This window comes from Hemitrygon akajei, chromosome 20, assembly GCF_048418815.1.
Source record: "Hemitrygon akajei chromosome 20, sHemAka1.3, whole genome shotgun sequence".
NCBI lineage: Eukaryota > Metazoa > Chordata > Chondrichthyes > Myliobatiformes > Dasyatidae > Hemitrygon > Hemitrygon akajei.
This window is the reverse complement of record NC_133143.1, coordinates 70,740,634-70,753,159: the sequence shown is the minus strand read 5'-3', so window position 1 is coordinate 70,753,159 and position 12,526 is coordinate 70,740,634. Positions and strand designations below refer to the sequence as shown.

At 40.9% G+C, this 12,526-nt stretch overlaps 1 protein-coding gene across 1 annotated transcript in view; it reads right to left on the bottom strand.

Moving 5' to 3' along the window:
* Positions 1-744: 744 nt before the first annotated feature.
* fam133b (family with sequence similarity 133 member B) overlaps positions 745-12,526 on the bottom strand; it is a 60,315-nt gene continuing 48,533 nt past the window's right edge. Inside the window, exons 11-12 of the mRNA XM_073024577.1 lie at positions 2,291-2,332; positions 745-1,349 (exon numbers count right to left, since the gene is read on the bottom strand). Of these exons, the coding sequence (XP_072880678.1) occupies positions 1,269-1,349; positions 2,291-2,332 (123 nt within the window). The 3' untranslated portion in view covers positions 745-1,268. The remainder of the gene's footprint in view (positions 1,350-2,290; positions 2,333-12,526) is intronic.

Here is a 12,526-nt window from a genome sequence, read left to right as displayed (position 1 = left end):
GCTGCAGAAGATTCTAAATCTAGTCAGCTCCATCTTGGGCACTGGCCTACAAAGTACCCAGGACGTCTTTAGGGAGCGTTGTCTCAGAAAGGCAGCGTCCATTATTAAGGACCTCCAGCATCTAGAACATGCCCTTTTTTCACTGTTACCATCGGGTAAGATACAGAAGCCTGAAGGCACACACACAGCAATTCAGGAACAGCTTCTTCCCCTCTGCCATCCAATTCCTAAATGGAGATTGAACCCTTGGACACTACATCACTTTTTTAATATACATTATTTTCCTTTTTGCACATTCTTTAAAATCTATTAAATATTTGTAATTGATTTACTTTTTTTATGTTTTATTTTATTTATTATTATTTTTTCTCTCTCTGCTAGATTATGTATTGCATTGAACTGCTGCTAAGTTAACAAATTTTATGTCACATGCCAGTGATAATAAACCTGATTCTGGTCATTGCATGGAACGATCAGGGGTGGTGGTAGAGACGGACACATTAGGTTCATGGATGATAGAAAAGTGGAGGGCTATGTGGGAGGGAAGGGTTAGACTGAGAAGGTTCAGTGGTAATTGACTAGGTTTGGTTGAGTAGGCACAACATCATGGGCTGAAGGGCCTGGACAGTTAGTTCTATGTTTTAAAATATTCCTTTCAGGATTAGCTTAAGCACTTACGTCATTATCTATATTAGATCTGTTCCTCCACCAACCTCTCTTGAAGAAAAGACAATGCAGGTAAAATAAGATGGATATTTTCAGGTTTATTTTACATATTTTATAAAGTTATAAAACTCTCAGATCAATGATACTACTTCCCATTTAGAAATAAATTTCAAACTGAAAACTTAGGCCTGTTGATCTAAAAGAATTGTGAAATTTTACAAAAATAACATTCTAGCACAGATGAACAAGCATCAGTTCCTTTAGTCAGCCAAAGCCACAGTAAACTGGAACTTCAAATGAATTGGATATTATCTGTTATATTAAGGTTCATACACATCTCACGCACTTTAAACAAGCTAACAAGGGGCTATCAAAAATGTTTACAATTGGTAATTTTGAACTCTACAAAAAGATGCATTTGTTGTTTATCACTTTCCATAAATAAAAACTTTTAAAGTTACAGATGTTTGCAAATGCAAGCAGTTTGGAACATCATGCAGCAAGTAGTGTCCCAGTGCATCCTACATCAAAGTCTGCATCATGCAGCCTGCAGGATTCAAAGACCAAAAGTTCTGTTCTTTAATACTTTTTTCATTCTCATCTCATGCTGACTCCAAATCCGAACTGAAAACTTTTTTCTTTTTTCCACGTTTCTTGTGCTTTTTCTTCTTCTTCAGTTTCTCCTAACAAATGGAAAATGGAATGAATTCATTGCTGTAAAAGTTGTAAGTCTGCTACTTCAACCATCTTCGAACATCACAGTGTGACTATATTTTATTGGCCAAATGCTTTCTTGAATTTCAAAGTAAATCCTGGCCAAACTAAGGCCTTTTATAGAAAAGTTTGCCCTGTTCATTTACATTGGACACATCACCAAACTCTGGTCAGTATCTGTTTATCTCCTGAATTTGACTTCTAATAAAGCTCATTATCTTGGTAGTCTGGCCTTGCCAGGGTTAAATTATCTTTTTGGATAATCTGGGTTATCTTAAAATAAATCAATGAGAGCATTTTCAGAAAAATTCACAAAGCAGCCAGACCTTGTGCTGTGAAATTCTTGTCAAAATAGTCGCCACACACACACACACCTTCTGTGCATTGCTAAACAGAATGTAAATGTGTTCAATACCCAAATTACCAGAACAAGTAATTACATATTTAACAGAACAATTATGCCATTGCTACCTTCAGGAAGTAGGCACAGGAGCCTACATACTCAATATTTTAGGAACAGCTTCTTCCCCTCCACCATCAGATTCCTGAACAACGAACCAACTCACGAAATGAACACTAACTCACCTTTTTTGCTCTTTTTGCAGTATTCATCTAATTTATTTTTTATATACACACACACATATTATATTTATATATATCTTACTGAAATTTATAGTTTACAATGCCTTGCCAGGTACTACTGCCAAAAAACAAATTCCAGAACATACGCTAGTGATATTAAACCTGATTTGGATAATTAAGGTTTGGAGGAATTGTAACAATTGAGAAATCACCACACTTGTTTTCAGTTGACTGGAAAAGGGGAAAATGGGAAACACTTTCCATCCATAAACCAAGTCTGAAAGGAGAAATTGCATACGTGTCCATTTTGAAAGACTTTAATACTTACTGAAGTTTTGTCTTTCTCTTCATTATTTTTCTTTTTTCTTGACTGTATTAAAAAGAAATGTGTTCATAAAAATCAAATGCAGATCAGTGAAGCTATATGCAACAAAAACTAAGTTAGTTTGGATTCTAAATCTGTTAATCACTTTAGGCAAGTTTTATATGCCCTCCAACTAAAGCAAAGGCTGCAAGTGCAGAAAGATCAGTTGAATCTCACTTTTAGACTATATAACCATAAGATATAGGAACAGAATTAGGCCATTTGGCCCATCGAGTCTGCTCCACCATTTCATCATGGCTGATCCTCTCAGCCCCAATTTCTTGTCTTCTCCCCATACCCCTTCATGTCTTAAGCAAGAACCTATCATAACCTATTGTTTATGGTCTATATAATTATCTGGATAGACAGGGTCTGATTAGGAATAGTCAGCATGGATTTGTGCGTGGAAGGTCATGTTTGACAAATCTTACTGAATTTTTTGAAGAGGTTACTAGGAAAGTTGACGAGGGTAAAGCAGTGGATGTTGTCTATACGGACTTCAGTAAGGCCTTTGACAAGGTTCCGCACGGAAGGTTAGTTAGGAAGGTTCAATAAACTGGACTGGTCAAAGTACACTGAGGCTGTCTACAAGAAGGATCAGAGCCGTCTCTATTTCCTGAGGAGACTGAGGTCCTTTAACATCAGCCGGACGATGCTGAGGATGTTTTACGAAGCTGTGGTGGCCAGTGTTATCATGTTTGCTGTTGTGTGCTGGGGCAGCAGGCTGAGGGTAGCAGACACCAGCAGAATCAACAAACTCATTTGTAAGGCCAGTGATGTTGTGGGTGTGGAACTGGACTCTCTGACTGTGGTGTCTGAAGAGGATGCTGTCCAAGTTGCATGTCATCTTGGACAATGACTCCCATCCACTCCATAATGTACTGGTTAGGCACAGGAGTACATTCAGCCAGAGGCTCATTCCACCGAGATGCAACACTGAGCGTCATAGGAAGCCATTCCTATCTGTGGCCATCAAACTTTACAACTCCTCCCTTGGAGTGTCAGACACCTCGAGACAATAGGCTGGTCCTGGACTTATTTCCGCTTGGCATGTCTAACTTATTTTTATTTAATTATTTATGGTTTTATACTGCTATATTTCTTCACTACTCTTGGTTGGTGCGGCTGTAACAAAACCCAATTTCCCTTGGGATCAATAATGTCTGTCTGTCTGTCAATTGTTAGGTATTAATATTGAAGTAGTCAAATGGATTCAACAGTGGCTGGATGGGAGATGCCAGAGAGTAGTGGTGGATAACTGTTTGTCAGGTTGGAGGCCAGTGACTAGTGGTGTGCCTCAAGGATCTCTATTGGGTCCAATGATATTTGTCATTTACATTAATGATCTGGATGATGGGGTGGTAAATTGGATTAGTAAGTATGCAGATGATACTAAGGTAGGTGGCGTTGTGGATAATGAAGTAGGTTTTCAAAGCTTGTAGAGAGATTTAGGCCAGTTAGAAGAGTGGGCTGAACAATTGCAGATGGAGTTTAATGCTGATAAGTGTGAGGTGCTACATTTTGGTAGGAATAATCCAAATAGGACATACATCATAAATGGTAGAGCAATGAAGAATGCAGTAGAACAGAGTGATCTAGGAATAATGGTACATAGTTCCCTGAAGGTGGAATCTCATGTGGATAGGGTGGTGAAGAAAGCTTTTGGTATGCTGGCCTTTATAAATCAGAGCATTGAGTATAGGAGTTGGGATGTAATGTTAAAATTGTACAAGGCATTGTTAAGGCTGAATTTGGAGTACTGTGTACAGTTCTGGTCACCAAATTATAGGAAAGATATCAACAATATAGAGAGAGTACAGAGATTTACTAGAATGTTACCTGGGTTTCAGCACCTAAGTTACAGGGAAAGGCTGAACAAGTTAGGTCTTTATTCTTTGGAGCGTAGAAGATTGAGGGGGGACTTGATAGAGGTATTTAAATTTATGAGGGGGATAGATCGAGTTGACGTGGTTAGGCTTTTTCCATTGAGAGTAGGGAAGATACAAACAAGAGGACATGATTTGAGAGTTAGGGGCAAAAGTTTAAGGGTAACACGAGGGGGAATTTCTTTACTCAGAGAGTGGTAGCTGTGTGGGATGAGCTTCCAGTAGAAGTGGAAGAGGCAGGTTCAGTATTGTCATTTAAAGTAAAATTGGATAGGTATATGGACAGGAAAGGAATGGAGGGTTATGGGCTGAGTGCGGGCCAGTGGGACTAGGTGAGTGTAAGCATCGGCACGGACTAGAAGGGCTGAGATGGCCTGTTTCCGTGCTGTAATTGTTATGTGGTTATACCTTAAATATGCCCAACGACTTGGCTGCCCATGGCAACAATTTACACAGATTCACTACCATCTGGCTAAAGAAATTTCTCATTTGTTCCAAAAGGATGTCCCTCTATTCTGAGGCTGTGCCCTCTGGTCCTAGACTCACCCACCATGTGACACATCCTCTCCATGTCCACTCTATCAAGGCCCTTCCATATTCGATACATTTCAATGAGGCTATCCCTCATTTTTCTGAATTGCAGTGAATAGAGTGCTGGAGCATCAGATGCTCCTCATATAACAAGCCTTTCAATCTCCAAAAAACTCTCTAAGATTGGTTAGATATAACTTACTATGCACTAAGCCATGCTGATTTCTCAATCCATGTCTATTCCAAATACTTATATATTCGGTCCCTTGGAATCCCTTCCAATAACTTTCTTACAACTAATGTTAGATTCACTGGCTTATAATTTGCAGGTGTATGTTAAAAGCCTTTTCTCTACAGTGGAATAACATAGGCTATCCTCAAATTCTCTGGTAGCTCTCATATCCTTAAGGTTGATTTAAATATCTCTGTAAGGGCCCTGGCAATTTGTGCACTTTGCTTGTGTAGGGTCCAAGGGAACACCTTGGCTGAAGTTTCTGGGAATAGCACACAAGGCACAGGATAGATATGTCCCACAGAAAGAATTCTCAAATGGCAGGGGTAGGCAACCACGCCTGACAAGGGAAGTTGGATGATCAGGAAGCTTTTAAAATCTAACAAAAGGCAACTAAAAAGCTCTAAGAAAGGAAAAGATATAATATGAGGGCAAACTAGCCAATAACATAAAGCAGGATACCTCAAACTCTTTCAGTCATATCTTGAGTAAAACAGAGCTGAAGTAAAAATGGGGGGGAGAAAAAGAAATGGCAGATGAACTTCATGGTACTTTGCATCAGTCTTTTACTGTGGCAGACACTAGCAGAGTGCCACAGGTCCATGAGTGTCAGGGAGCAGGACTGACAGCCATTGCTATTATAAAGGAAAAAGTACTTGGCAAACTCAAAGATCTTAAGGTGGATAAGTTACCTGGACCAGATGGACTACATCCCAGAGTCCTGGAAGAGGTTGCTGAAGAGATGACAGACGCATTGGTCATGATCTTTCAAGAATCACTTGATTCTGGCATGGTCCTGGAGGACTATAAAATTGCGAATATCACTCCACTCTTCAAGAAGGGAGGAAGGCAAAAAAAAAGGAAATTATAGGCCAGTTAGCCTAACATCAGTGGCTGGGAATGTGTTGGAATAAATTATTAAGGATGAAGTTTTGGGGTACTTGAAGTCTGATGATAAAATAAAGTAAAGTCAGCATGGTTTCTGTAAAGGGAAATCTTGCCTGACAAATTTGTTAAGAGTTCTGCAAGGAAGTAACAAGCAGGGTGGACAAAGGAGAGGCAGTGGATGTCATTTACTTGGATTTTCAGAAGGCATTTGATAAGGTGCTACACGAGACTGATTAATAAGATAAAAGCCTAGGGGGCATTACAGGAAAGATATTGGCATGGATAGAGGAATGGCCAACAGTTAGGAGGCAGCAAGTGGGAATAAATGGGGCCTTTTCTGGCTGGCTGCCAGTGACTAGTGGTGTTCCTCAGGGGTCAGTATTGCGGGACCACTACTTTTCACATTGTTCGTCAATGATTTAGATATTGGAATCGATGGCTTTGTTAGATAATGGAATTTGGTAACATTTGCGGATGATATGAAGATAGGTGGAGGGGCAGGCAGTGCTGAGGAAGCAATGTGATTGCAGTAGGACTTCGACAAATTGGAAGAAGTGGCAAAAAAGTAGCAGATGGAATACAGTGTTGGGAAATGTATGATCATGCATTTTGGTAAAAGGAACAATAGTGCAGACTGTTCTCTAAATGGGAAGAAAACTCAAACATCAGAGGTGCAAAGGGATTTAGGAGTCCATATGCAAGAATCCAAGAAGGTTAATTTAAAGATCAAGTCTGTGGTAAAGAATGCAAATGCAACATTGGAGAATAGAATATAAAAGCAAGGAGATTATGCTGAGGCTTTATAAGACACTAGTCAGGCTGCGCTTGGGAGTACTGTTCGCAGTTTTGGAACCCTTATCTTAGAAAGGTGTGTTGTCATTAGAGAGTCCAGAGGATGTTCACAAGGGTGATTCTAGGAATGAAGGGTTAACATATGAGGCACGGTTGGCAACTTTGGGCCTATACTCACTGGAATTAAGAAGAATATGGGGAGATCTCATTGAAATCTATCGATTGTTGAAAAAAGTAGATAGGTAGTTTTGGAAAGGATGTTTCCTATGGTGGCGATATCCAGAACTAGAGGGCACAGCCACAAAATTGAGGGGCAACCTTTTAGAACAGATGTAAGGGCGAATTTTTTTAGTGAGAGAGTAGTGAACCTGTGGAATACTCTGCCATAGACTGCGGTGGAGGCCAAGTCCACTGGTATAATTAAAGCAGAAGTTGATAGTTTTCTGATTGGTCAGGGCATCAAAGGATATGGCGAGAGGGCAGATGTATGGGGTTGAGTGGAATCTAGAATCAGCCATAATGGAATGGCAGAGCAGACTCGATGGGCTGAATGGCCTAATTCTGCTCCCATGTCTTATGGTCTAGACAGTGCATTTTATTTTACAAACACTTACATACATGCATTATTTTAAAAATGTCAATGCATAGGCTTTTCTGCCCTCTACATTAACCAAATTAAGTTGGAGAAGAGAGCGGACAGCAGTTTGAAAATAGAAGAATGGACTGAAGCAAACTAGTATGTTTTCTTCATTGGAGAATAAATTATCTGATTTATAAAAATAGTTTGCATTATTTATTGAATGTAATTTCACTACATATTATGGGAAGACAGGAACATTTCATGCCATGATTTGAGAGCTGCTATCATATACTACCCAAAGTGCAAGTTCTAAACAGTACTGATACAATGTGCATTTTGCAGATTGAATAAGCTGGAAAACCTCATTTCATGCAGAACCTCTGTGGGAAAATACCTCCTCTTAAGAGATACTAATACTTCTTCTGAACTGCAATTGATTGCAGCCTGTAATTTCCCTTCTGAGGATGTATTTCTGAGCTGACTAAACGACTTGGATTCTGCCATCTCTGGTGGATTGGACATGGAGTGCAACTGTGGCCATCACTGAGCATGTACGCTGCGTCAATTCCTACTAGTGAAACATAAACCTGTGATCGGCTCCATTACTCCGCACCAATTAAAGCACTGAGCAAGATTAAAATAGTCAAGTACTAGCGTAGAAAACACACAGGTGTTCAGTGCCGCCTGCCTGCATTCAACTGGTTTCTTTTCACTGTTGCAGGCAGGCAGAAGGTGCAAGAGCCTTGGCTCCTAAACCGCCGGGTTCGGGAGCAGCTATAACTCTCAGGTCAATTAGAGGCTTCGCATGCCTCAGCACTGATCATGCTCCGCATACGTGGAGTCTCTTTTAGGGCCTCTGCAGTCCTGTTCCATGTTTTTGTTAACTTGTTTTTCTTAAGTATTGGTGCGATTTGATCGAAGTGCTTCAGTGCTGAACTGACTCTGCAGTTGTGGCCTGCAATGAGCTGACCCACCTTTGAAGACTCTGCAGTTAATGGTATTTGCTTACTTTTTATTGTTTGCACGACTTGCTCTTTTTCATACAATGACTGTTTGATGGTCATGTTGTGTGGGTTATTTTAAAATTGGGTTCTATTGCCTTTCTTTGTATTGTTTACTGCCTGCAAGACGACAAATCTCAAGGTTGTACAGATACAAGAGAAAGTTTGTGAGCCTTTTGCCATTATCTCGTTTTCTGCATTAATTAGTTATAAAATGTGGTCTGATCTTCATCTAAGTCACAATAATAGACAACCACAATCTGCCTGAACTAATAACTGTTATGCAAACAATAGTACTTTTTATGTCCTTTTTGAACACATTGTTTAATCATTCGCAATCCAGGCTGGAAAAAGTATGTGAAACCTTGCATTTAATAACTGGTAGAAACTCCACCAAACATTTCCTGTAACTGCTGATCAGACTTGCACACAGCAAGAAGCAACTTTAAACCATTCCTCCATAAAAACTGTTTCACTTCATCAACAGTTCCTGGATACCTCACATGAACAGCCCTCGAGGTCACGTCACAGCATCTCAATTGGTTAAGGTCCAGGGTTTGACACAGCCATTCCAAAACACAAATTTTCTTTTTAAACCATTCTGTTGTTGATTTATTCTTGTTGCTTGGATCATTTTCTTGTTGTATCATCCAACTTCTATTAAACTTCAGGTGATGGACTGGTACCCTGACATTTTCCTATAAAATATCTCGATACAATTTAGAATTCATTGTTCCCTCAACGACTGCAAGCTGTCCAGCTCCCAAGGCAGCAAAGCAGCCTCAAACTATGATGCTTCTTCCACAATGCTTCACAGTTAGGATGAGGTTTTGGTGTTGATGTGCAGCACTGTTTTTCCTCCAACCATTTCAACTTTTATCTCATCTGTCCCGGGTGGTCTTTTGCAAGTTTGAGATGGCAGCAATTTTTTCTGGAGACCATTCTTGTTCAGTGTTTTTCTTATAGTAGACACATGAACAGAGATTTTAGCAAGTTCTAGAGATTTCTGCAGGTCTTTTGCTGTTATCTTTGGGTTCTTTTTCACCACCTTCAGTAAAGCACATTGTGCTCTTGGTATGCTCTTTGCAGGATGTTCATTTCTTGGAAGAGCAGCAACAGCACAGAGTCTCCTTCAATGGCAGACGATTTTGTTTCCTGTGGACTAATGGACACTCAGATCTTTGGAAATGCTGTTGTTGCCTTTTCCAGCTTCATGCATTTTTACAATTCTTCTAAGGTCCTTGAAAAGTTGTTTTGATCAAAGCCTGGTGCACATAAACATATCTTTCTTGAGAAGAGCTGGCTCTGTCAATAATGTGACTTTGTGCAACTTTTTTAATATAAGGCAGGGCACCTCTACAACCCACACCTCCAATCTCATTGATTGGAACATCTGACTCCAAATAGCTTTTGTAGAAGGTATTACCCCAGAGGTTCACGTATTTTTTGGAACCGAGACTGTGACTGATTAAATGGTGGAGTCAGTATTGAGAAGTATAATTGTGTGTTATTACTTTTAGGCGGATTGTGTTTGTCTATTATTGTGACTTAGATGAAGATCAGACCACATTTTGTGAGTAATTAATGCACAAAATCAGGTAATCGCAAAGGGTTCACAAATGTATTCTTGCAACTGTATACATACTTTGATAATAAATATAATTCGAATCTCTCAAGGTCTGTTAGTCACATGACAGAGCAGGTCTGCCTGAAGTAATTTCTTCTTCCCCTGCCTCCCCCCAGTAGCCCCATAATCCTCATTACCCCTGTCTGGCAGGGCTGACATTTTGTTTATCAGGTTAATGCGCAGCATGAACACTTTAGTCTGTACTTGTATACTCCAGGACAGTGGCATTCTTTGATGTGTCTTGCTTATTGCTGCTTCCCGTTTCAAGGAGGGGATCCGACTGGTAGGTGGGGTGTCCCAAAAAAGGTGTCTGTTTGTGGTGGCACATGCTCAGTGCAAGCGTTCATTTCGGGGATAGGGAGCATGCTGACTCCAGGAAAATCGTTAGTTGATTAATTTTGTTGTGCAGTGTCATTGTGATCTTGTTGTGATGAATGTATTTGTGGACATTTGTGACTGTGAAGAAAGATATGAATTCCTGCATTTCATGGTAACAACTCCCCTGCATTCCAAAGAAGTCTACCCCTTTTCTCCTAGAGTAAGGACATTCTTACTTAAAGGCTCACGTTGGTGTAAGTGGAGAGGGAGAAAGGCTGTGGTAAGGTGAGGTGTATTACTTCAGCCTGATTTTGGAGCTGTAGTCCTAAAGGTCTGATGGTATATATCTGCATTTTCTCTTTTTGTCATTTTTGTTATTTTGCCACTCTTGCACTTTTCTAAAAGCTTTTCACCTCTGGCACTATGGCAATGAAGGCCTGCTGTCTGATTTTTAAAGTCCACACCTTCATAAGAGCATGCGACCCTCACCAAAACTCATGGTGTGACACACGTAGACAACCCAATCAATTAAAACTAGATCTATTCTTGAAGAAGTCCTGATGAAGGGTCTTAGCCTGAAACATCAACTGTTTACTCTTTCCCATAGATATTGCCAGATCGCTGAGTTTCTCCAGCATTTTGTGTGTGTTACTTTAGATAGATTCTTGGTATTTATTAAACTGAACTCAAAAATGTAGTATATGGAAGACAACTATAGAAGGGGTTAAAGAGCTTTTAACCTGAAAATATTCCTTTCAATGTCACAAACAAGAGAAAATCTGCAGATGCTGGAAATCCAAGCGACATTACACAAAATGCTGGAGGAACTCGGCAGGCCAGGCAGCATCTATGGAAAACAGTAGTTGACGTTTCAGGCTGAGCCCCTTTGGCAGGACTGGAGAAAAAAAGCTGGGGAGTAGATTTAAAAGGTTGGGGAAGGAGAGAGAGAGAAATACAAGGTGATAGATGAAACCTGAAGGGGGAAGGATGAAGTAAAGAGCCGGGAAGTTGATTGGTGAGGGAGATGCAGATCTGGAGAAGTGGATATCTGATAGAAGAACACAGAAGGTCATGGAAGGTTAGAAAAGAGGGAAGGACTGTTTAGGACCCTGGATGGCAGTGAGGGAGATGGTGTAGGGGCAAGTGTAGCACCTGTTCTGCTTGTAAGAATAAGTGCCAGCAGGGAGATTAGTGGGGAGGAACGAATGGACAAGGGAGTTGCATAGGATGTGGTCCCTGTGGGAAGCAGAAAGCGGGGGGGGGGGGGGGGGGGGGGTGGGGAGAGAAGAGAGGGAATGATATGCTTGTGATAGGCTCCTGTTGCAGATGGCAGAACCTGGACGTGGAGGCTAGTGGGGTGGTAGGTGAGGACAAGAGGAACCCTATCTCTTGGTAGAGTGACAGGAGGATGGGGTGAGCACAGATGTGCGTGAAATAGAAGAGATGTGGTTGAGGGCAGCTTTGATGGTGGAGGAAGGGAAGCCTCTTTCTTTGAAGAAAGACGACATATCCTTTGTTCTGGAATGAAAGGCCTCATCCTGAGTGCAGAAGTGGCATAATGGAGGAATTGAGAGAAGGGAATGATGTTTTTACAAGTAACAGGAAAACTTGTAACAGGGAAGAGGTATACTCCAAGTAGGTGTGAGGGTCTGTGGGTTTGTAATAGACATCAATAGATAAGCTGTCTCCAGAGATAGAGAGATCAAGGAAGGGGAGGGAGGTGTCAGAAATACATAACATAAGAAATAGAAGCAGAAGTAGGCCATCTGGCCCATCGTGCCTGCTCTACCAGTCAATAAGATCATGGCTGATCTGACCATGGACTCACCTCCACCTACCCTCCTTTTCCTCATAACCTTTAATTCTCCTACTATGCAAAAATCTATCCAACCTTGCCTTAAGAATAGTTACTGCGATAGCCTCCACTGCTTCATTGAGCAGAGAATTCCACAGATCCACCACTCCTTGGGAAAAGCAGTTCCTCTTCATCTCCATCTTAAATTTACTCCCCCGAATCTTAAGGCTATGTCCCCTAGTTCTAGTCTCACCTACCAGTGGAAACAACTTTCCTGCCTCTACCTTACCAATCCCTTTCATAATGTTAATGTTTCTGTAAGATCTCCTCTCATTCTTTTGAATTCCAGTGAGTACAGTCCCACGTGACTCAATCTCTCCTCATAGTCTAACTCACTCATCTCTGGGATCAACCTGGTGAACCTCCTCTGCACCGCCTCCAAAGCCATTATATCCTTCCTCAAGTAAGTAGACCAGAACTGTACGCAGTACTCCAGGTGTGGCCTCACCAGTACCCTGTACAGTTGCATAGTTGCAGCATAACCTTCCTG